The sequence below is a fragment of the Schistocerca gregaria genome, chromosome X, assembly GCF_023897955.1.
Source record: "Schistocerca gregaria isolate iqSchGreg1 chromosome X, iqSchGreg1.2, whole genome shotgun sequence".
In the NCBI taxonomy this organism is placed as follows: Eukaryota; Metazoa; Arthropoda; class Insecta; order Orthoptera; family Acrididae; genus Schistocerca; species Schistocerca gregaria.
The window spans coordinates 594,636,646-594,663,565 of record NC_064931.1 but is presented as its reverse complement, the minus strand read 5'-3'; the positions used below and the strand labels follow the sequence as shown (position 1 = coordinate 594,663,565).

The window sequence follows — 26,920 nt, the reverse complement described above, 5'->3', positions numbered from 1 at the left end:
ATATTATGCAATTAGGCCAGAAACTTTTAAGATAAAATGATATCGATGAATGAAGAGGACCATTGGGATATGCAAACGAAGTTGTAAAGAGATTTCCATTTTGAGAAACAATTGTTGGAGGTAAAGTGACTGGATTTTAAAGTGGGGTTACAGGAGAACTTTCAAACTAAAATATCATGACTCTCGTCTCCACCCAAGAAAGAAGATAAAACTAACGCTAACTGAAATATGACTACTACACAAGCGTCTAACTAAATGACTACACGTGTTGAGGGATTTATTAATTACGACTGATATTTCAACTGTTTCAGTACTTCTCAAACCCCTTCACTTGCTTAGCTATTCTGTACCTTGGAGTTGTTTGCATTTCACAAAATTAAATCATTGAAAATAATGAATAGTGCAGGTCTGACAAAGAATGTTTGCACGTAGTAGCATGCAAACGTGTCCGTGCATCAGTAATAACTATTATTTAATGAAAAATATTTGGGTGTATAAGTATCGGTAGATCTTCGTTATTATAGAGAGAGCTGTGGAGCAACAAGACGTAGGGTACCTGAATCGAATACAGGCAATAAATTTCGTAAGATTTCAGGGATGTTATTCTCGTCCATTCATCACAGAAAATATGGCGAATCGCTTCCACGATTCTCAATAAATAATATCTTACCGATTACTATAAATTCCGCATTACGGAAAGAGAAGAAGCTTGTATCTCAACGTAAAAATCATGTAAATACTTATACATAATTATAGAGCAAGCCCTTTTGGAGATGAACAGTCCTTTTACTCTTTTAGCTGTATTACAGGAACTTCTAGTTGAAGGGATGCTGATCAAAAACAAAACAAAAAAGGAGGGTTAACATTGATACCTACTTACACCCGTAAAACAATAGTATTTTTCTTCAAAAATAACGTTAGTACGACGCTTAAAGCCACATTTGCTCTTTAGGTTGCAACATTTATGAAAGAAAATGGGCGTCAGTTTTCTTGTCTTTTCCTCATATTTAATATTTTTCATCAATGTAAAAATACATGTAATATCCAGCATCATTTACGATGTATAGTGGTAGTAAATCTATATCGAACCTAAATCCCACAGCAATGTGTAGATAACATTCGTTCAGTCATAAAATGTACCTGTAACATTTTTTCACACAGATGTGAGGAATAAAATTCTGCGAGACAAGGATCTGATGATATAACATGCTGCATAGAACCTCTAGAGACGATTTTGTTAGTAAAACACTCTTCACGTGAAAAAACAAACCGTGTCAACAAAAAAATACAATAAGAACAAAAGCGCCGAGGAAGAAAGAATGGACAAGTCTCTAAATGACTGAAGTTCCAAGACTAAACCACAGAAAATATATATCCAGTGAATGAAAAGACAGTACAAATTCGTCTAGTGTGTTTCTGAGTCGATACATTGTTTCACCAATTCGCTCTTCTACTCATTCAGAGTTCATCTCCATCTATTTCCTGTAGCTTTGTGTCATATAGTGACCTTCCTTCGATTTCCGTTTAAGAAGACATTGATTTCTGAATTCGTCTTACTACCTTCGTTTTCTGTTTAAAAAGACCTTGATTTCTGAATTCGTCTTACTAATGCTTTTGAAACATACAATACCTGATGGAAACTATCCCTACACCCGTATATAATGAGGAAATGATCAATAGATGTTAATGGAGGCCAACCCATCAACATTAAAGGCGATTGGGGTATCGTGTTGTTAGTAGTCAAGCAATAACACCAGAATGAGTTGGTCAGGAGAGATTAGTAACTTCGGACGTGGAATGGTCACTGGACGTCACCTGAATAGCAGATCAGTTAGATACATTTCTGAAGTTTCGACTGTTGGTGATGCGATTGTAGAGTAGCAACGCGAAGAAACATCCATAACAAAACCAAGACCAGACAGACCTTAGTAGTGACGGACAGGCACCGTCGAGCATTCAAGAGGGTGGTTGGAAAAAAAAGAAATAATATTCTTTCAAGACAATATTTTCGGAAGAAGAGAAATTTGTTAAGATCTTATACAAATTTAGGAATTATATTCTGAAACAACATGTCTACAGCATAACTTTTTATAGAGGTGAAATGTAGATGACAAACAGTATATAGAGGAAGAGAACAGAAGTTCTTGAAATGTGGTGCTAGAGAAAAATGCTGACAGAAAGAATATCTACTGTAGCTTACTACATCGCAAGAGAGCTTTGTGGCAGAAACTAACTAAATGGGGGAATATATTGATGGAACACATTCTGAGCCACCAAGGGAAAGAGAAGGGTGGGGTGTTAAAACTATAGAGTGACTCCAGGCTTTAATTCATTAATCAGGTTCAAATGGACATAGGTCGCAGTAATTATGTAGAGATGAAGAACCTTACGCAGAATGCAGCAGCGTGGGGATATGCTAGGGATCAGAAACGGAGTAAGTATGAAGCCAATGTTGAGGGTTGCATACATAAGAAATCAAGGCGCCACTGTTATGGCAGTCTGTACTGGCTTCTCTGCGTCCAGAGTATGTCGGGTTTGAGTAGGGTCCCTTCCTACTCGTAGACTCCTTATCTCTTACTGAAGCGTGCTGGAGTGTAAGATTAGCTGTGACATAATACGGAAGTTGAGTGCTTGACCTTGCTTTGTTGTGGGACGCTGACAGGGTGAAAATGACCGACTCTCGGGATCAGATGGCACTAACAAGCTGCAAGGATCTTGGACTTTTCAGTACGGTTCATAACTGCGATTTCAAAAACGTAGCCTAGGTGCTCATACCTGTAGCAGCTGAAGTGCATTATGAAGCCGACGTGCAGGCTAGACTACCTCATCCGTCAACGATTAAGAATAAAGTTATTTCCATTGCGGATGCTGTTAAAAAGTTGCTGGTCCACAAGTTACTGCGCCTATTAGCGGAAATGAGTACTTCCCAAACTGATACAACTATGGCCGATGCCCGTAAAACAACCAACACTAATGTGACTGTATCCACTATTAGTGATGCGTGGCATATGGAGTATGGAGAACAGAGTATGGTTACCTCTCCCCCCTCCCTCCCTCCCTCCCTCCCCCCCCCCCCCCCCCCCCAGAACTGAATTAAGTCAGCACAGCACTTTTCGCTGCAGATCAAGGATCTAACATTCACTAGACGTTCTTTCGCTTGTCATTGTCTTAGCATCTTGCTCAAACATATCTTTAAGGTGGACTTTTTAGCATCGCAGACAGAATTAACTTAAGCAGCAGACTTAATTAACGTGTATAAAGCACTAGTAGGGTATTTTAAAAGTGTTGGTCTTCCAACCAGACTCAAAAAATCACTCAGATAAGAGATCGAAGACCGATGGAACACTTTGTTAGACAGTACGGGTTCAGCAGGTGATAATCTGATCAAAATTAAGCAGCTGCCCCCACAAAAAGAACTAAATACACTTCAGAATATAGATGAGCAGACCATAAATGAGCTTATCATGTTTCTCAATCAGAGAAGCTGGCGATTTTCTAGAACCAGGCAAATATCCTACTCTCCATTTGGTACTTCTCTGGCGGTATACACGTCTGGATGAGCACTTGATGGGCACTTGATGAATTACATAGTCATGCCAAGACAATACTTAAGTTAAGATTCAGAAGTTACATGGACGGAAAGAATGATAGTATTAAACGGCACTTATATCACAAGATCGTAACAGCTTTGTGTCCTCTATATCGTGATTTTTTTTTTATGCCGAGCAGTGAAGGCAGAGATAGTGTTTTCAAAGAGGTTGGTGCTCGGTGTATGAATATTTCAGGTAAGTGAGCAACTACCATATGTACGCCTATTATTCTACGCTCTTGCAACATAATTGTGAGTCAATGTTGGTACAAAATGCGACCTACGCTCTTTCTAGTTACTCGTGGTTCACACGAAAGTATACCAGACCCAACGAAATCGCCGCATCCGTTGAAGTTCCAAAGGTCTGAACCATGGGAATATATCCGCAAAAATTCGTTGTACCTCTCCAACGCCGCTTTAAAAAATGATGCAGAAGCAGAACCTGATAGTCTTGGAAGTTGAAACGAACATGAAAAGACAGTACCTTCTCTGGCACTTGTTGCTAAGAGCGTACTGTGTATTGCAGCCTCAAGCGGATCTATAGAGAGGAACTTCAGTGCTGCGGGTTTGGTAGCTGTCGAGCGTCGCAGTCGTTTGGCCTCTAATTTTTTGGATGTCATTTTATTGGTTCACGGTAACAATGATCTTTTAAATACTTATGACTTATATTAACTGACGCCGATACTATTCAGATATTTATGTAATACTATGATATAACGCTATTAAGATTTAATGACCATTTCGAACGGGCTCCAAGTAACGCTTAGTTTGGCGGACCAACGTCTCTCGGGAATTTCTTGAAGTTCCGATAACCAACAATACAGCATTTTCGCTTTACTCGTGACCGTCTTCAAATGACACCGTACCGGTTCTTCACTCATATAGCTAGTAACAGACATTTTAAAGCTTTGCGTAAGGTAAAATGTTATGCATAACATTAATGAAACGAGACTGCTTATATACAGGGTAGTCACGAACAGTCTGAAAGGCTTAGTGTGCTGAGAAATAATTGTTCAGAAATAAATTCAATACGTGGCGCCAATCCATGTTAATTAGCATTGAAGCCAGCCAACCAGGACGTTGCGCGCTCAAGTTCAAGCGGCCCGCCAGATACAATTAGTGTCAGTTGTTCTCATAACGTAGTTGATAACGCACGAGACTGCTAAGCCTTTGTCTGGGGTGAGATCTTTACTACCGTTCTATTTCGAATTACTGAATCAATCTATTGTTCGGTTTTAAGAAACCAAACGGAGAACACATTCGGCGACGCCGTCTATGGCGGACCGCTTGAATTTGCGCGCGGAACGGCCTGATTGGCTAACTTCAATGCTAAATAACTCGGAAACGGGGCAACGTATCGAGTTTCTTTCTTAACAATTGTTTCTCAGCACAATCCACTCTGCAATACCCTCACAAGCTTTTTAGTCAGTTTCTGACCACTCTGTATACTAACAGATCAAGTGCGTCAGATTTTATATTCTTTCTGTCACGGTAACTTGCATTCATATGCTAATAGTGAGTTGTGTGGCGTATCATTCATTTCTGTAATTTTTAGAAGGCCGTTGTACATTTAATTGAATATTTTGCCACTATTCAGAGAAACCACCTAATCCTCATATCCTGTTCTCTTGTACTGTTGTGTCAAATTCGGTAACTTGTCGAATGTGTCTGTACGTCGAAGTAATTGTTAGAATTTCTCTGAATAGGGAGCATATATAAAATAAATGTACAGCGCACTCATCGAAAACGTTATATTGAAATTCTCTCTCTCTCTCTCTCTCGCTCTCTATTTGAAACTCCGATAATGAAGCCATAGTCACAGTATATAGGTTTTTTATTTAAAAAGAAAGGGTTATAATACCGGTTTCAACTAACTAAGTCGTCATTTTCAAATCTAAAAGCATCAGTTAAAGAATATATATTAGTTGGAGATTATATATTCTCCAACTGATGTTTTTACATTTGAAAAGGAGAACGCAGTTCGTTGAAACCGGTTATGTAACCCTTTCTTTCTAAATAAAAAATTTTATATACTGTGACTATAGCTTCCCTATTTAAGTGTCAAATAAACTTTTAAAATAAATTATACATACACAAATCTTGGCAACGGCCTTGCCGCGGTGGGTATACCGGTTCCCGTGAGATCACCAAAGTTAAGCGCTGTCGGGCGTGGTAGGCACTTGGATGGGTGACCATCCAGGCCGCCATGCGCTGTTGCCGTTTTTCGGGGTGCTCCCAGCCTCGTGATGCCAATTGAGGAGCTACGCGACCGAATAGTAGCGGCTTCGGTCAAGAATACCATCATAACGGCCGGGAGAGCGGTGTGCTGACCCCACGCCCCTCCTATCCGCACCCTCCACTGAGGTTGACACGGCGGTCGGATGGTCCCGGTAGGTCACTCGTGGCCTGAAGACGGAGTGCTTTATATACAAATCTTCTTCGTCAGTCAGTGTATCTGTTAGTGAAAACCGTATCAAAATCGCTACAGTAGTTCCTGAGATTAGCCTCCACATGCAGACAGAAAACTGCAGCGTGACACTTTCATTTATTGTATGGGTAGACCGTCACGTCCGACCGTTGTGAGTTTAGCGGCAATTCCGCTAGTCCTCATTTCTTTTCCATGCTGGTGCAATATAGTTGTAGCCGGCGACAAAATCGACTGACGTGTTGTCGGTAACCTGGGCAGCGGCGGAGGCTGGGGAATGGAGTCTCCGAGGGTACGGAGACGGCGAATGCGGAGATGATGTCACTAGACCCGCTAGCGGTTTTAAAGCGAATTTACGGGGTTCATTTCTGAGACAAAATTTCTAGAGAGAATGGGGAAAGTTAGATTAACAAAGGAAAGCTAATCATACTCCCGAAAAAGGGAAACAGACAAAGAAAATGGCTGGTGAGGCAAAACAGAAATGGACTTAAAATATGAAGATTGAACAGGAAACCCTACACAGTAGAGAAAAATTCGTACTATAAGTCAAGAAATTCAGAGTTTCTCAGGAACAAATAGGAAACAGAAAAACAACAAGAGTCAAATTGCCTTACGAAAGAAAAAGATTTCATTCTGAGATAATCAGAGTTTTGGAGAAGTTTTATGGAAAAGAGAAATAAGTAGTTATCCTGTTGCGGCGCTTAGTTGACCAGAAACGAAATTTAAAAAAATGTTTCATTGAGAGGACCATGGTACTAGCATTACCTACAGATGGGAACTCGGACCGAAGTACTAAGTGATAGCCATGTAGTAACGGAGTGTGGTAAGTGCACAGGCGGTTAAGACAAACTTCACGGCTTTTGGAGACTGTATGGCGGTAGCCTATGGTTTTACCGTTTCCCACATGTCAAAGGTTATGATTGCTGACTCACAACAATGTGTCCCCGCATTTTCACACTCGGTAAATACATGCGGCGATATAACATATCGAAACACAAGTATATCGTTCTGTGGGTTCCCACATGGCTTAGTTACCAGCAGAATGACACATATTGGTACGCATGCGACAGCGTGTGCTACCCAAATAGCTCCAAAACGCCGCACATAAAACGGGATTTTTCTGGGTTCATACCTCGGGTTCTGTTGGCTATAGAGAGGTAGGGTCAAGTGTTTCGGATAGCTATTGGACTAGGATACATTTGCGTACCCAAATGAAGGCTCGCCTTACTGTAACTATCCTATAGTACAGGATCAAAGTTTGAACATTACACACGTCCTCCACCTCACCCAAATCGAGAAAATCCGTTGGTTCTTTTTTAATTATATGTGGCCTGTTGTGCGCCCTAAGGTGATTATGGAGGCACCATTTAGTCCAGGGAGCTTCCTGTAAAAACCCGGAAAACTTAGGTTTTGGGTACGAAAACCGAGCCGCATATTCCAAGTCGGCTGACCACAGCAAATGGCTGAAATTTTTAGAATATATTCCTACGATCGCGATATCAAACATCCTTGACAAATTTCTTGATATCTTCATCCGTTCAAAGTAACTCAACTTGTACATGTGAAATACCCCCGTAATTTCCGGGGTGAGGCGAAAACATAGTTTAAAAAGTAACGTCGCGCGGAGAAATATGCTGTAAAGTGTCTCCGTTATCGTCAGAAGGGTTTTGAGAGCCCTGTGTTGTGGTGCTGAAGCACATGCAAAATTTTTCTGAACGTACAATGCAGTCTGACGTATAAGTTAGTTCTGCGCTGTTTAAGTTTCACATAAGTATACTATCAAAATGGTTATGGCTCTAAGCACTATGGGACGTAACATCGGAGGTCATCAGTCCCCTAGACTTAGAACTACTTAAACCTAACTAACCGAAGGACATTACACACATTCATGCCCGAGGCAAGATTTGAACCTACGACCGTAGCAGCAGCGCGGTTCCGGACTGAAGCGCCTAGAACCGCTCGGTCACAGAGGCAAACTATCAAAATTTTACTTATCTACAAAGTTATTTTCATATGAGTGACATAATAAGCTGTACAGGGAAAAGAAGGGAACTAGGGGAAAAATACTCCTATCCGAACATAAAAAGGCAAATATGTTCCTGTTTTAACAGGCTGACTGAAAAGTGAGGTACCAGCTGCCTCATTCTACCTGCTCTGACAGAATTGCAATGCCATCATCGTACCTCAAAGTTTTTATTTCTTCTCCATGGATTTTAATCCCTACTCCGAATTTTTCTTTTGTTTCCTTTACTGCTTGCTCAATATATAGATTGAAAAACATCGGAGATACGCTAGAACCCTGTCTCACTCCCTTCACAACCAGTGCTTCCCTTTCATGCCCATCGACTCTTATCACTGCCATATGGCTTCTGTACAAAAGTTAAATAGCCTTTCTCTCCCTGTATTTTACCCCTGCCACATTCATAATTTGAAAGAGTCTGTAAAGAAGGCTATCAGTAGTTCTAATGGAATGTTTTCTACTCCTGGGGATTTGTTTCGATTTGGGTATTTTAGTGCTCTGTCAAACTCTTCACGCAGTATCTTATCTTCCATTTCATCTTCATCTACGTCCTCTTGCATCTCCATAATATTGACCTCAAGTACATCGCCCTTGTATAGACCCTCTATACACTCCATCCACCTTTCTGCTTTCCTTTCTTTGCTTAGTACTGGTTTCCCATCTGAGCTCTTAATATTCATACAAGTGGTTCTCTTTTCTCCAAAGGTCTCTTTAATTTTCCTGTAGGCAGTATCTATCTTACCCCTCCTGATATATGCCTCTACATCCTTATATTTATCCTCCAGCCAACCGTGCCTAGCCATTTTGCACTTCCAGTCGATCTCGGTTTAGAGATGTTTGTATTTCTTTTTGCCTGCTTCATTTATTTCATTTTTATATTTTCTCCTTCCATCAATTAAATTCAATATCTCTTGTGTTACCCGAGGATTTCTACTAGGCCTCGTCGTTTTACCCACTTGAACCTCTGCTGCCTTCACTATTTCATCTCTCAAAGCTACTCATTCATCTTCTACTGTATTTCTTTCCCCCGTTCTTGTCAATCGTTCCCTAATGCTCTCCTTGAAGCTCTCTACAACCTCTAGTTCTTTCAGTTTATCCAGGTTTTATCTCCTTAAATTCCCTCCTTTTTGCAGTTTCTTCGGTTTTAATCTACGGTTCATAACCAACAGATTGTGGTCAGAGCCCACATCTGCCACTGTAAATGTCTTACAATTTAGAACCTGGTCCCTAAATCTCTATCTTACCATTATATAATCTATTTGAAACCTTCCAGTGTCTCCAGGCCTCTTCCACGTACACAATCTTCTTTCATGATTCTTAAGCCAAGTGTTCGCTATGATTAAGTTATGCTCTATGCAAATTTCTACCAGGCGGCTTCCTCTTTCATTCGTTACTCCCATGCCCTATTCACCCACAACTTTTCCTTCTCTTCATTTTCCTACTATCGAATTCCAGTCCCCCATGACTATTAAATTTTCGTCTCCCTTCAGTATCTGGATAATCTCTTTTATCTCATCATACATTTCTTCCATCTCTTTGTCATCTGCGGAGCGCCGGCCCGTGTGGCCGTGAGGTTCTAGGCGCTTCAGTCTGGAACCGCGTGACCGCTATGGTCGCAGGTTTGAATCCTGCCTCGGGCATGGATGTGTGTGATGTCTTTAGGTTAGTTAGGTTTAAGTAGTTGTAAGTTCTAGTGGACTGATGACCACAGATGTTAAGTCCCATTGTGCTCAGAGCCATTTGAACCATCTGCGGAGCTAGTTGGCATATATACTTGTACTACCGTGGTAGGCGTAAGCTTCGTGTCTGTCTTGGCCACAATAATGCGTTCACTATGCTGTTCGTAGTGTACACGCGCTCCTATTTTTTTATTCCTTATTAAACGTACTCCTGCATTACCTCTATTTGATTTTGTATTTATAACACTATATTGACCTGACCAGAAGTCTTGATCCTCCTGCCATTGAACTTCACTAATTCCCACTATATCTAACTTTAATCTATCCATTTCCATTTTTAAATTTTCTAACCTACCTGCCCTATTACGGGATCTGACATTCTGTGCTCCGATCCGCAGACCGCCAGTTTTGTTTCTCCTGATAACGACGTCCTCCTGAATAGTCCCCGCCCGGAGATCCGAACGGGGGACTATTTTAACTCCGGAATATTTTAACCAAGAGGACGCCATCATCATTTAAGTATACAGCAAGGCTGCACGCCCTCGGGAAAAATTACGTCAGTAGCTTCCCCTTGCTTTCAGCCGTTCGCAGTACCAGTCCAGCAAGGCTGTTTTGGTTAATGTGACAAGGCCAGATCAGTCAATCGTCCACACTGTTGCCCCTGCCAGTATTGAAAAGGCAGCTGCTCCTCTCCAGGAACCACACGTTTGTCTGTTCTCTCAGCAGATACACCTCCATTGCGGTTGCACCCCCGGTACTACTATCTGTATCGCCCCACCAAGGGCAAGGTCCATGGTTCATGGGCGGAGGCGTCTAGTGTTATTCCATGTAAAACTGTGAGAACGATCTCGAAAAGTTGGCGAATCGTGTAACTGAGATGGTGAAACGGAACACGGGTACCAGACCGGCATTCACCAAGTCGGACGTGGGAAACCGTCTAAAAACCGTTTCAGCCTGGCCGGCATACTGGCCCATGTCTTTAATCCGCTGGGAAAAATCGATCTGGTGTCGGCGCCCCTCCTCGAATCCCGGAAGCGACGTGCTAGCCCGAGCGCGCGGCTACTCGGACGGGTTTCCTGTAATATTAACATTTTCTGGGGATTATCTATAAAAATGAGTTCCTGCTCTGATTTCATTTGTAGTGTGTTGTAGGTAAAAGATGTCGTAGTCGTAACTACAGACTCAATAAGTTTTGTATAAATGAGTTGTCCTTATTTCTCTCTGCGGTGAAACGAAAACGAAACGAAGTATTACAATGCAGTGCCTCACTTCAAACACGGGTACAAATCGTTGACGAGGTAAAAAAACAAAAAAACGTTAAGAATCTGAAGCCGAAAACAAATGAATTATTTTGTTTCCTTTGATAAAGGTCAACGTTAACAGTGTATTCAAGCAATAGTCGCAGATAAAACGCTTATCTTGAGCTAGAATCTTTGTAATTATTCACAACTCCGTAGTGTGACGGGTCAACAGTGTATACAGCGCGTATCTGACGGTTTCAGAGCTCAGGGGCGGAATTGTGAACAGGAGTGAAGCTGATGAGCAGACAGTGGAAAGCGATGTAATTGTGTCCTTGTCGGTATACGTAAATGCTCCTCCGTCGTAGCATAGTCAGTGGAATTCTGTATTGTTCCACGGAAGCTTATAGCATGTACAGTAACTACATTTACATTGGCGGCTCCATACGTATATTCGGCACGTTCACAATGGATATTGCAGTTAGTTACCTGATCCACTGCTCAAGTCCACAACAACAGTTATGATGTGGGACGTGTCATTATTTTTACAGTAGCTACAAATGTGATTAAAATTTATTCGTTACTGCAAGCTGTCCATTTACAGATAAGCAATTAATGAAAATCTATAACACTATCAAACCATGTTCTCTCTCTCTCTATCTCTCGCACACACACACACACACACACACACACACACACACACACACACACACACACATGCTCAATAGATATTTTCTGTAAAATAGCAATATTTTTAATAACAACAAGTATAATTGGTTTTAGAAAGAGCTGTCTTGCCTGTTAAACGTTTTATTTAATTTGACAGGTTATTATAAAGTTTCATAACTGCGTAAGCCATTCCTTTCTAAGCCGAATGTAACTTTAATTATAAATTGCATTGTGAGTTAGTTTTCTTTGTGCTGTTCAATTTGCGAACGTCGCTACCACGGTTCACCTGCAGAGGACTGTTCATAATAAACGTTATTTGAGAATAACAGTATTTTGTATGTAGTTTTGGTATTCATACCTTCAGGCGCCCTTGTGCCCGTGGAATGGAAAACTGAATATAAAGGCGATTGTTGACAACATGAGGGGGCAACAAGCAATGGAAAAAAGCTGAATTAAAAGCTGTGGATGTGTGTCTGCAGGACATGCAGCCTTCTAAAATATTTTCTTGAGCATAGCCCTATTCTCAAAAGTTGTGGAACTAATCACATGTTGTACAACATTTGTCGATGTCGTTGTTAAATGAATATACGCAACTGGATAATCTACTGTGAACATAGAATTGACTGAATTGTAATTCCGAAGACTGACTGTAAACAAACACCAACAGCATATGGAGACAGAGGAACTAATGAATGTGTGAAAGAAGAAGGAAGCCAGTTCACGGAAAATATGTCATTTCGCAGTCACAAGATATGAAGGAAGTAATACGTGGAAAATTCGCAGGAATATATCTGTTGGACTATATCATAAGTGAACAAAAATTCAAGGATGAAATACTGAACTACATACACACCCATCGTTATCTCGCCTCATAATATGGTAGTCATTCACAGTACACTGAAACTAAACAATATTAAGAAAAAGAAGTTTATCATAAAAGGAAAGTAGCAGACTACTAAGGGTGAAATTAAAAGCCAAGAATGAAATCCAAAAGCATCCCAAACTCACAAAATCAGAATGGATGAGAGAGAAAGAGAGAGAGAGAGAGTGATATGTGTAACTTAGAAAGCGATAATTGAGAAAAAGAATCGGCTCGGCGTGTAGGAATCGAAACTGTAATTCATGTCGTAACAAGCAATTGTTGTCTAAACCTAACAGTAATTATTAGATTATATTTTCTGACGTCGTTATGTTGCAAGTGTTATTTTCGACTATCGGTGCTTCTCACTTTTCATCTTTCATTTCTCCCTACTATGTTAGGTTCTCTCCGGAGTTTATTGCTTCACAGACACATCCTGCCGCACACTCGGCGGCACCTTTCTTTTACCTTTTAATTAGGTAGATCTTAGAAATTTTATTTCATGTTTAGATGACCGATAGGCATTTTGTCTCTAATTTAGCTGCCAGATTTCTATGCTAGACGTAGAAATACTTCCAGTCTTAAAATAGCAGAGTTAAACGTGCTTTTGGTACGTGATGATAGTTAATATCCCGCACGTTTCGATGTTTGATAGTTAAGTACCTAGCTCTATTATTTTCTTATATTTCTGAACTTACTATTTTTAAATGAGAGTCCTGACTCTCAGTATTCTTCCTTCACTTTTGTAGCACCTAACTAACTTCATTTTTATCTATGGCTATAATAAGATGTACATTGACGATGATACTGTTACTACGAAGCTACAATTTTCCCACCACACAAGACCTTTTCCTCCAACTGTTGAGAGTTTGTTACAAATAGGTAAATGTTGCATGAACGCCATAGAAAATCTTTACTGAAAATTTATAGAAGCTTGTCATAGCTCGGAGACTAATATTACAGCTTTAAAACAGTAGTACAGCCTGTATGATATTGCTGCACAGCTGTACCTAACGTGTTTCACATTTCTGCAGCTAATATCGTTATCCAAAATTTATTTTTTGAAACGGTATCACAGGCCATCTGAACCTCCGGTAAGGCCAAGTGAGTATTTCTGCCTTTAGGGGATTGTTTTTTCCATGAGATTTCGTAGAAGTACAATGTACGGAAGTGTCGGATAATGACAGCTAAAAATATTAATGGAACTCGTTATTGTAATTACCAACTGCAAATGAATATAAGACATGCCTGAAAAGTACGATATCAGCATGAGCCTGCTAAGCCTGGCCATGTTCTCCTCGCTGACTCTTTTCCCGTTGGTGCAGGTACGGCAGACTTCCTGGGCGTTAACCACTACACGACGCGCCTCTGCACGCCGGGCCCTGGCGGTGTCAACATACCTGACTCCGGGGTCAGCTTGCACATCGACCCAGCCTGGCCTATCGCTGCCTCAGCTTACTTAAAGGTAAGAGAACATCACTGTTTCGTGTGCATTGCACCTGTACTTCTTTTTATATCTCTACCTCCCTAACATTGTTCCAGGTTGTGCCCTGGGGATTTCGCAAAATCTTGAGATGGATAAAAGATGAATATGGGAATCCACCTGTAATCGTGACAGAAAACGGCTTCTCCGACAGAGGAACTTTGAATGATATCGACAGGATAAATTATTATAGAGTAAGTAGCATATCTACAACCTGGAATCTTTGCGCGTTTGAGTACGTGGGTGCGATATCAAATGTTCGTGGTCTTTTCCGTCTTAAGGAGAGGAACTTTGTTTAAGGGGGGTAGGACGTTAAAAGGGACGACTTGGAGTAGGAGAGACACCACACGAATTTTTAATTTCCACTGTCTATAATTTTAAAAATAAATTCATAAAACTTTTTCAGAATGACCAGAAAGGATTCAGGATTTACACTTATAGTGGTGGAAGACTAAAAATATAAGAAATAATTTATTTTTTTACATTTGTATTTCACCTTTTTTCACTTACCATTGGCTGCATATGTTGCTTTAGGTACATTTTTCTTCACAAGTAAGAGAGATTCTTTGATGAATTTTGCACAGCATACAAACCATACTTACAGGTGTATGAAACTCTAGAATGTTCCAAATCTATTAAAAACTGTGGTAAAATTGAGGTAATTAACTATAAATTTTGAGTTTTTTCTAAACATGAAGTTTAAAATGTAATAGCACATTCATTTTTTCATAATTAAATAATTTCTAGAGTTTCATACACCTGTAAGTATGGTTTGAATGCTGTGCAAAATCCGTCGAAGAACCTCTCTTACTTATGAAGAAACGTGTACCTATAGCAACAAACGCAGCCAATAGAAGCGAAAAAATGATGAACTTTCACATGTAAAAAAAAATTATTTTGTTATTTTTTTTTGAACTTCCACTGCTATGCTTGTGAATCCTGAATCCTTCCCGGTCATGCTGACGACGTTTTATGAGTTTATTCGTAAAAGTATACACAGTGGAAATTAAAATGTCCTGTGGTATCTCTCCTGCTCCAAGACGGCCCGTTTGACGTCCTCCACCCCTTAACGCCAGTCATTTAGTATTCGTGCCTGTAAAGACATCTGAGGAAAGACATTAGCGATCTAGTAAGACAACATGTTCATATTATCTAAATCTAAAAATGCTGTAGACGTTCAGAGCTACGCGAACTTCCAGTGCTCAGCACTAAAAACATGTCTAAATTTTTCCGGCGCTAATAACTGTATTTATTTACAGTTTACATGAAATGATTTATAGAATGTTATTTCCCTCCTTCAAGACATCAGTGAATGCTACTGTCACTTACCTCGAAGTAAACACTAACTTGTGTGCCATATTTCAGTCACCTAGGCAAGTCATACCGCCCACAGTTTCCTTGTTACCAGACAGACTAATTATTGATGAATTGGAAAGTATCGCACCTACTGAAGCAGTCTTTTTGTTAGATTTCTCACTTTGTCTAGTCTAGCATGTATCTTTTCATTTCATATTTTTCAGATCCATTTCATTTGTAACACCATGGTACATAATAAAATTTAAAACATTTGTAGCCTCTTGTTCTCTGATTGGCTAGTGGCCATTTAATGCCTTCATATAATGCTCTTCTCGATATAAATTAATCACATCAGTGGTTGCATCAGTAAGTTTCCTTTCAGGAAAATAACTTTCTTCAGCTGTCGTTTTACGTATTCATTGTTTCCTCATCTTTTGTAATTAAGGAGATCCTCACCTACCCATACTTCATTTTCCACTCTTATGGTATTTAGGTACTTCTGTTCTTCATGTCTTTTTCGTTATTATCTTTATTTGTTTATAGACAAATTTTATCTTTAAATATCCTATGTATTTATTTTAATAGATTTTCTGGAACTTCATTATTCTCAGTCAAAAGAGCAGTGTCGCTGGAGAAACTTGGCAAGAATATTGTTTTCCATTTACACTCGTGCCTCTTCTGTCCACACGCGAACAGCTATGGCAATGAAAAGCAGGTTCTCACATTCGCTTTAAAAAAAATAGGAATAGCGTACTAATTTCCGAGGTTAGTAACATTTTTCGTAATTGCTGCACCTTTATCACTTGTTCTGGTACATCATGAAGATTTCTAACATATTAATGATGATGATGTCCCATACCCAGAGGAGCATAGGAGACGATGCGGGAGATCCGCGTCGCTGTACTAGGCAAGGTCCTAGCGGAGGTGGTTTGCCATTGCCTTCCTCCTACAGTAATGAGGATGAATGATGATGATGATGAGGACGACAGAACAACACCCAACCATCTCGAGGCAGGAAAAATCCCTGACCCTGCCGGGAATCAAACCCGGGACCCCGTACGCGGGAAGCGAGATCGCTGCCGCAAGAAATAACATATTATTTATGTTTTATGGTGACAAGAGCTTCCCTCTGCTGCTACATCTGTTGAAAAAGTATTCCCATTTTTTAATTCTTAATTACTTAATTCAGAGTCAGATTATTTACAGGAATGCTTTCCATTCTGTTGCAAAAATCTCCTGGTGACACAACCTCAGTTCTTCTATATGGCTGTCAGCAAATTATTCTACGAAGCAATAGGGCCGTAGGAATTGGTAATCGATTCGGCTACCGTTATCGTTTCTGTTTGTGTCTATGTCACTGCAGGTATGAAGATGATACTCTTACGGAAATCTTTTTTTCCTCGTTTGACTAGTCGTTCAAGTATGGCTGTGTGTGTCACAAACGCCTTCATAATTTGAAATTAAATTCAGAATGTAGTATACTAGGTGTCCTGTTTTATACAACGGTGTTTCTCGTCTTCCATACGGTATTGATTATACATCTTCTTCTCATTTTTTATATTTCTTCCTTTCATCAGTAAGTCTGTGTTTATTTTCAATTGCCCCTCGTCTTTCGATCACTTTCTCCCTTGGCAGCAGTTTTCTTACGGATACAATTTTTTGTTAACCCCATACAGTCGGCTCAATGATCTCAATGTGGTTGTTAGTACTCCTTTTTATAGATAACAAACATAAGTCAACACTGTTGGTCATTGATCTCTGTCAGGCTAACTTCCTTCTGTTGCATCTCTTATTTGTCCTTCCATGCTTCGTTCTACTGTACGTGACTACTCTGTCATGCCCCGGATAGATATCGTCCAGTTCGATGAAAGCATGAAAAAACGGTCTGATGACGAACTGTAAAAAAAATTCGAAACCGGTATCGGCACTTTTTGAATAAAGTAACCTGAAACAAATTTGTGGCTGGTTGCTGCACACCATTAACAATTTATTTTATATAACAGCCACGATCTCTAACCATGTCTGCAGCTGACAAAACTGCGTCATTCAATTTTGGTCTGATCTCAAGAGTACTATTACTAACCTAATTACCTCACTGATTTTCTGCGTTTTGATTGAACATATGGAACTATATGACACATCATTTTCTTTCCTGATACACAGACAGTATTTTAATTTTGCAGAGTTACCTGCGAGAGCTGTCGACAGCTATTAATGAAGATAATTGCAATGTCTTTGGATATTTGGTATGGAGCTTGTTGGACAATTTTGAGTGGATTCGAGGATACACGTATGTAAAAATAAAATAAAAATATAACTTTTACTCTTGTTTGTTTCTAGTCAAATGATATGAAGATTGTACACTCTGTCATTTGCATAGAACACGTTTATTAGAACTTTGTGTGGGTGTTGTGTGTTTACTGTGTTTCCATTTTCTTTATTTCTTTCTGGATTTTCTAAATAATACCAGTGTTATTTCGTGATATATAACGAGACATTTTGTATACAATTATTAGCCACATTTTTACATATTAAACACTTTGTCCAGTTTAGGCTACAGTCATTACTGTGACTCACGTTTTGCTCCAATGTTTTTTATTTTTTACTTCCGATTCATCGATGCACGCCATCATGGTCGTCATTTCTGTTTGTAAGTTTGTATATCTGAAGAGTTACTTTCTTGCTGCAAAGGATACCTTAAATTTAGGGTATTGTAATATTTATCGAATGACGTTCTGTAACAAGCTTTGCCTAATATTGTGCATATATTCCATGTGCTAATATCCAATCATGAGAAAATTGGCAAACTTTAGCAGTTGTCGAGGGGAATTGCGTATCCTCCTCAGACACATTTTTAAATGATGACAATGCCGCCATTAGGCTGTATGTTTTTTTATTACTTCTACTGCCGCCATGGACGATAAAACGTATGGCATAACGAACAAATGTAAAAAAAACGCAACTGCAAGAGCATTACTTACGATATCAGTACACGCCAGATATGTGTACATATCGTCAAAGTATTACTTCTTTCTTTGTTGTTATATTAGTTACCCGCAAAGGGGTGGACTGGCACCGTATAAAACCGCTCTTCAGCCTAAGGTTTTAACACATTTCATAGATGTTTTAAAAAATAAAAAAAATAAAAACACGAAAAGGAAGGTGTTGATAAAGTTGTATTTAAGAAGGGAAATCAGGAGTTTAATGATGTTGCTGTTCTGCCGTATTTTCTTCAACGGTACGTAATTTGACTGGTGTAATGACATTTTTTAAAGAAATGTAACAACGTGATAATGAATAAAATTATTGAATTTACGCAATGTAGAGGTAACCAAGAGACAGACGCACAGATATTATTTTATGATGTACAACGTTTAACAGAGATATCTGAGGCAGCATTTACTCCTAATTATACAGAATGATCATTTTAGTTTGTACGATTTATCAGGCGTATTAGTATTTACGGTAATGTCTAAAGCTAAGAATTCTGCGAAGGTAAGTGTTGTTGCCGCTAAGCATCAAGATAGCAGATCATGTTAACAGACAGGCTCAATAAAAGCTGTAGAAAATATCAAACAATGTATGGGTCAGTTCTTGGAAGGAAATTCTGGGTCACAGGCGCGAGGTTGTCGCTCGTAGAACAAGAATTAGTTTTACGATACCTAATCAGTTATCAGGGTCTGGGTAAAACCTTGCTACTAAGGTTATCACTTGTCCCTAGAGGCGCTAGTGCATCTGCCTGTGTTCCTGAAAGCCGGGCACCAGTACCAACGTCATTTACATAGCATTCTTCAAAGTTGGGTTAAACGGTCAATGAGCTGAAAGGAAGGAAGTGCGTCACTAAGGCCTCGAAGTCAGTGTGATTGTCACTACCTGCCATAATTCGCTGGCATATGATGCACTGTGTTGCATATGCGCTTTTCCTTTTGCCATTCTGAATCTGTCAATGGCAATGTAATTAAAATGGTCTGTTGCATACGTGCACCTTGCATCCATTACCGAACTGGCTCCATACAAAGGCTCAGTAATAATGGAGTAGACAAGCGAGACCTGCTCACCATATGCATCCACAACTCATTTTAAAATATTAAGCGCTATAGAAATAGTTTTCAGGTCGGTCGCATGTGACAGTCAACACGTTTCTAATCGAAAACGGTTGTCAGAGACCACAAATTAAATGTGAAATGGTGTCACTCATTGTCCGTTCTGAGCGATTAAAACATGACGCGTAACGTTAAAAACAACAGACCTTTTAATGAAAAATAGCAAACCTATTTTGCCTACCCAGTTCTGTGTCTTAATTATTTTACACAGTCGGCGTGTCATTCTTGCTGGAGGCTTATCAGTGGTGGAAAGATATCTTTTGAAATCATATTGATAATAATTAAAAACCGAGCGATGTGGTGCAGTGGTTAGCACACTGGACTCGCATTCGGGAGGACGACGGTTCAATGCCGCGTCCGGCCATCCTGATTTAGGTTTTCCGCGATTTCCCTAAATCGCTCCAGGTAAATGCCGGGATGGTTCCTTTGAAAAGGCATGGCCGACTTCCTTTCCTAATCCGATGAGACCGATGACCTCGCTGTTTGGTCTCTTCCCCAAACAACCCAACCCAATAATTAAAATGCTACCTCGTTTCGAAAATCTAATCAAGGTGATTGCTGACCATGCGCTCCAAGGCCTTTCTGATGCAGCACATGAGGACAACACACCAACTGTTATATGGCATATACTGTGCATCCATGCCATGTTTAAGGAGAGAATTTACAACAGCATCTTAAGGTAGTTCATTGCACTATTTCTTACATTAAGTTAAAAACATGGAAGAGGATTCCGTAAGGATACCCAAATAAATGTTTCAATCCTTGACTCTGCAGAGAACGTCCAATCCAGTTCCCTAGTAGAGGAAGGGACAGCTGTGAAGTCCCAGAGTCCTCTCTCAGTAGCCGCTATGGAGCGACAGGAAATTGATTCCCGCCTAGCTTTTCATGAGTTTCGTGTGTTTACAGCTAATTGCTACGCCATGGTGTTGGAACAGAAATAGTCCTAGGACGCATTTCTTATACTGGAACATTAACATAGTAACTCCCACCCCCTCCTGAAATACCCTTTAAGTCTTGGTTTGGAGGAACAGTTGACTTCAAAAAATGTTACCATTTCCACGTTTAGTTCTAAATTACGCAACGGCGTTTGCACTCGCCACCAAAAATGCTGCTGGGTTCTTTTTAGTTTGTATTTGAATCTACGTAGAGCCGCACGTTTGCCCATGGTCGTGGCGCTGCTCGTTCCAGCAGAGTGTACAATGTTTTCGTACTTGTCACGAACGTTTTGGAACGGATGCATCAAAACCTCGGTGTATCATGGTCTCAAAGTGAACCACCCATTTCGGGACTCTCTCTCGACCTTCATATACCCTGAGTGTCTATTTCAATGGCCTTCTTTAGTGGACTGTTTGATCTCTCAGACTATGGAAATCGGGAAGTGCTCACTGAAATACAATCCCTCAACTCCTTCGCACTTAACAGTAGTCGTAAAGGCTTGCCAGTTTATGTAAGGATTAGCGACAGAGAATGGCATCCTAGCAATATTTAATTTCTTGCTCTACGTTCAGAACAAGTTTTCTGACAACAATAGGCCCTCTAGAGCTTGAAGCTGAGAACAGATGGTAGCTTGAGCCTCACAGAACACGATGTGTATCCGTAGAGAGGCAATGAAAGGGAGGATTCCGAAACGTTGTTAGAAGGCTGATAAAGGGAACTTGTTATAGTCATCTTAATCGACCATGTACAAACGCAGTAAGTTTATTTAACTGACAAGAATGGAGGGATAATGCGTCGTAGCATCGCATATGAAGGAAGGAAGAAAGAAAGATTCGGTTTAACGCCGTGTCGACATCGAGGTCCTTGGAGGCGGAGAACAAGCTTTGATTGTGTCGACAATGGGGGAAGAAAATCGGCCGCGCCCTTTCAGAGGTACCATTCCGGCATTTGCCTGGCGTGATTTAGAGAAATCACGGCAACCTAAATCTCAATGCCCGGACACGGGTTTGAACAGTCGTCCTCCGGTACGCGTGCGTTTGAAGATCTCCACTACAATTCAACTTTCTCACCATTCGGGTATTCCTTTAACCGATAAGTAATGGTGTTTCAGACTCTTTAAAACCAATTTTTCCGAAACCGAGCCTCCCTGTTGGAAATCTATAACGGCTACGTGGGAAACTGAGGTTTTTGGATCCATCAGATGATTTCGAGCCATTCTTTTGGTGTTTTTATGACTGAATTGTTGTTCCGATGTTTTTATTTTCACGTTGACGTCGGTGGTTTTCTTTTTGTGCCGTTTATTGCCTTCTTGCGTGATTCTGATGGATTTCGTTAATGTTTTACACCTTAAAAGATGTAATGTGCGCATGTGTGATCGTACGGGTGTAATTGCCTTTTTCATAGGGAAAAAGCTAACTTTTTTAATTATCTTTGCAGCTACCTACTCAGAAGATGCCATGGATGTAGATGACTGCAATTCTTTGTAAGCCTGCTTCGCCTCATCTTAAGGAGCTTGTTTTCTCCCCTGGAGCTCTTGTCTGTATTTCCTTTCCTCTAACACCTGGTATTCACGAATCTATGTGTCCGGCCGTCGGAGTAGTTCATGAAACACAGCTGCAACGATCGTGCACACGCTGAGTTGTGAATACTCTGTCCAAATTTTCTGTATGATGATCAGTCTTTCCACGAGACCTTTGCGGAGGCGTAACATTCGCATTTATAGAGGCGCCGACTTACTATGTTCCTCTAAAACAAGCGAATGAAGTGTTTTTATAAGTGCCGTATCCTCCAGCTTGCCATTCACCCTGTTCATTATGCATCTCGTCCCTTCATACCTTTTATGATCATTATGCTTTAGTGACATTTATCCTCAAAAAATTGTTGGATTTGAGGTCCGCCAGTTATGCAAATCACCGTTCTTTCTCAGTACCCAAACAGTTTCGGCTCCACTGTGCCATCATCAGTGGGCTTTCGTTTTTATTTATTCTGAAATGTGAACATTTTTGTTAAACGATTATAAAATTGTGTGCATCTTTAGTTCAAACAACAGATCGTTTATTTTTGTAAATACCTTTACATTTGGTGTGCATGAATTTTCTCGATCTCTTGTGTGTTAATTACTACCAGTAGCTTGTCATCTGCAACCAAACGATATTGATGAGAAAGTTTTTTGTTGGGACTTACTCTATCTTCTAGGATGTAATTTGGTTTGTAGCGATGTTTTCACGCCTATATTCGTTTTTACTGTCGAAAGTATATCGTTTGTTTAGGAGTTCGTTGCAATGTTACACTCGACTCGGATTGTGCTGACGGGAAGTATGTCCACAGCATGATCTGACTTGTAAAATTTACTTAGATCCTCCTTCAAAACCTGCCCTTTTGTGATACCCAGCAGGCACCCTATTGAACCTTTCTGGTTAAAGTCATTCGTTGCATTCACAGTCCTTATTTCAGATTTAAGTGTATTGGTGTTCGCACGTAATTCAATACCTTTTCAAGACTGTTTTAAGACTTCGTTTAAATTGTCGATATCGTATGCACCCGGTTCTATTCCCACAATATCTTTCTCACCATTAATATCCAGACGCAGTTTGTTGTTAGTCTCAATGATATTTGGGACGCTGTTGTACATCTCCAGTCCAATCAATGCAATACTCCATTCACCATCGCTCAAATCAATTGGCGGGAAGTAATTTTCATGCAATAAAGTGATAGTTCTTTTAACTGTACGACATTGCATCTGAACCTCAACTGTTGATGGAATGTTTAAAGCTCCTCCTTATATAGCATGCTTCTTCTTCTTTGCAAATGTCAAGAGAAACGTCATGCATAGATGTCCACAGAGGTATGTATTAAAGTCCTGACGGTTCACTCCCGTGTCCGGCCATCCTGATTTGGGTTTTCCGTGATTTCCCTAAATCATTCCAGGCAAATGCCGGGAGGGTTCCTTTGAAAGGGCACGGCCAATTTCCTTCCCCATCCTTCCCTAATCCGATGAGACTGATGACCTTGCTGTTTGGTCTCTTCCCCCAAACAATCCAATCCAATCCAAACTCCTGATAGCACCGATGATTATAGAATACACGTCTTCTGTGAGGGAAGTATTGTTGTAATTGTTCTGGAGGTTGCAAGTCACCAAACGAATCGAAATATTAGATGGTACCCGCATTTTTCATAACATGTGATACCTAGTGGGCCCTCCAACAACATCTAAATTCACAATGCCACGTTCACCAGTTTTCCACATAGTCTTCGGTAATGTATCCTGCATAAACACACCACGGACTCTTGGTATGTTGAATTTGTTTCTAACAAACTTAAGATAATCAGTATTTATGAGTGGTCGATCTGGCAGGACCGCTAATGCACTCCGTCGTCAGTCCACAAGTGGTCCATCGGGACCATCCGACCGCCGTGTCATCCTCAGGTGAGGATGCAGATAGGAGGGGTGTGTGGTCAGAACACCGCTCTTTTCTTTGACCGGAGCCGCTACTATTCGGTCGAGTAGCTCCTCAATTTGCATCACGAGGCTGAGTGCACCCCGAAAAATGGCAACAGCGCATGGCGACCATGATGGCCACCCATTCAAGTGCCGGGCATGTCCGACAGCGCTTAAATTCGGTGATCTGACCGGAACCCGTGTATCCACTGCTGCAAGGCCTTTACTTAGGACCACTAATGGGCTTCTTTTTATTTATGAATAGCCCAAGGCATTTCCTGTACAGTTTCAAGTATAGTCCTTTTCCGACAGCTGCAGCTTCCATCATGCAGTTATGCCTTCTTGCCTCTTCTAATTGTGCTTGGGAGTGTAACCAATATAGCTCAGTCCAAATGCACTGATCACGAGGTGTAGTATAGCACTGTACTCGACTGTATCCAATGACCTCCACATTTGGAGAGCATTTGCTCGGTTGTTTGTATGTCTGTGTACATCCATGTCTTGTGTGTAGGCTCCCGCTATTGTGCATAAAATTGGAGGTATGCGCATGGAACTAGAGACATATTACTAGACTCTTCTGCGAATGGTGAATGTGTTAAATGAATTAGTTAATTAAGTCAGTAAGAAAGTAGCCGACTTAACTAAAAAGGTCGAGGCTATTGAGGGGAAAATAGATGTAGAGTTCCTTGTTGATGAGAAGGGGGAGCAGGTACATAGTAAGAGGAAGAAGAAAATGAGTGGATGTATAAAGCCTAACGCTACAGAGATGTCCGATTAGTATACACTGAGATATCAACAAAGCAGAATGTGATTCAAGTGTGGAAAGCAGTTCGTGAGAAATTACGATTGCTGAGGTTAGGGCATATGGATCGACAGCAAACACTAAGAAAGACCTTCAAGCCGGTTACTGAATCTCTCTGACAGCTCTCAGCAAAATCAAAAACACACGATAACGATGGTGTTGCCATTGACGAATTCATTGTCCGTCACAACCCTGGTCAGATAGATAGAGCATTCGGCGTTAGCAGGGGAAGACTGTACATTTTGTGTACACATCCTATAAAAGCTGACACAATACAGATTGGTGATAGGCGGCTTGAGAAAACACCTCGCTTAATGAATCTTATTTTCCTAAGAGCTACCAAAGAACTTATAAATTATTCAGTTAATGATAGAGAAACGTACCGTGAAATGCTGCACATGACTGATGTACGTAAGATGTCGAAAAGCCAAAGCAACAAGAAATATAAAACCATTATAAAACCAATACTTGAAGGCGGAAACGGCAACAACAATAACAGCAGCGGTGATGGTACTGACATTGAGTATAAATGAACGACCAAATTCAGTGGTATACATATAATGACAACCCCAACGAGCTAATATATCGATTACGGCTGCTGCTGCAGGCAATGCAGCTCATTCGAATGAGGTTGTTTCAATAATCTCTGAGCTTAGAGAGAGAGGTATCATCGAATAAGTATGGAGACAGTAGTTTGAGAACTGCAGAAACCAGCTCGCAAAACATACACTTGTAGGCATGTTATGATTAAAGGTTTGGATGACTTATGGCAAGCTGATCTTGTAAATATGAGGGAATATTCACATGAGAATGATGGATTCAAATATATTTTAATGGTTATTGATACATTCCCCAAATTTGCTTGGCCATTACCTGTTAAAACAGAAATGGGTAGAAATGTTGCAGATGTTTTTGAGCATTTGCTACAGACAACCTCCAAACTGATCACAGCAGAGAGTTTTATGATAGGTATTTCAAGACCATGATGCAGCGGTATGGAATACATCACTACTCATCATTAGCTCACCTGAATGCAAGTATCATGGAGCGTCTGAACAGAACAATAGAAGGTCGAATGTGGATGAGTTTTATCCTTTGTGGCTCATACAAATGAACAGATAGGTTAAGTGCCTGTCAATCAAAAGTAAATGGGCGTGACATGGAAAAACCCTTAACAGAACAATAGGTTAAGTGCCTGTCAATCAAAGGAGAACAATAGGTTTGCCCCTGAGTGCATACCTGCCCTGATGTAGGCAACCCACACTAACAAAATGGGCTCACAAGGGCCTAGCCCCACTACTCACGCCTTGATAATTCGGATGTAATAGAGTTCCAATAGCGCTCTTCTTCCCTCAATGCACACAACACTGTGATAATCCGCCTCTCGATTTAGTGTGTGCATGCATGCATGCAAGTGTGTGTGAGTGTGTGTGTGTGTGTGTGTGTGTGTGTGTGTGTGTGTGTGTGTGTGTGTATGTGTTCAATGAATGCATTGCGCATTGTTAGAATGAAAGGAAGATTAGAGTGCAGCTCTTCAGCAACAGAGGGTTAGCGCACTAGCTCAGCTGGACAAGGAATGTAAATGTCGGTAACCTATTTAAAAATAGCAGGGAAAATCGCCTGAAATGATTTATGGAAACCATGATAAAATGGAATCAGGTATCTGGAAATGGATGTTAACCCCACTTGTCCACAACATACGAACATTGTATTCACCACTATACCTCCCCACACAGATCCGATGATCAGTAGTGTGATTAAAGCAGTGGAAACTAACATGAGACATTTATCAAACTCAGCGGTGTCGTTTGGCCAAGTGCTATAGGTTTTCATTTCCTCAAAATGACTCTGCCATCGTGGTCACTATGAAGATATCTAAAACAGGAGGTGGTGTGAGATAGCGGCTAGAAAATGGTTCAAATGGCTCTGAGCACTATGGGACTTAACATCTGAGGTCATTGGTCCCTTAGAACTTAGAACTACTTAAACCTAACTAACCTGAGGACATCACACACATCCACGCCTGAGGCAGGATCCAACCTGCGACCGTAGCAGTCGCGCTGTTCTAGACCGAAGCGCCTAGAACCTCTCGGCGACAAAGGCCGGCTAGGGGCTATGGGAAATCATATTAGCTTTGCAGAAGTGATTTGGTGGAGGAAACGAAGCAACATTTCTTGCAAAACTGAATTCTAAACTATCGAAAAACTTTGTTCATTAATCACCAGTCGTAAAGTGCTACCGCTGTAAAACAGCTACCTACAATTTACAATACAGTAGTGGAAATCAGTATAAAGGCATCGATATTTGTAGGAAAATTAACATTGTGGGAAGTAATATTGTGCACAGTGTATATGCAATAGTATTAAATCCAGTACACTGACA

General features: G+C 40.5%; 1 protein-coding gene across 3 annotated transcripts in view; it reads left to right on the top strand.

Moving 5' to 3' along the window:
- Window positions 1-26,920, top strand: part of LOC126298832 (myrosinase 1-like) — a 208,904-nt gene that overhangs the window by 122,402 nt on the left and 59,582 nt on the right. For all 3 annotated transcript variants that reach the window (XM_049990310.1, XM_049990308.1, XM_049990309.1), the window contains exons 8-10: window positions 13,805-13,944; window positions 14,022-14,156; window positions 17,442-17,548. In XM_049990310.1, the coding sequence (XP_049846267.1) occupies window positions 13,805-13,944; window positions 14,022-14,156; window positions 17,442-17,548 (382 nt within the window). The remainder of the gene's footprint in view (window positions 1-13,804; window positions 13,945-14,021; window positions 14,157-17,441; window positions 17,549-26,920) is intronic.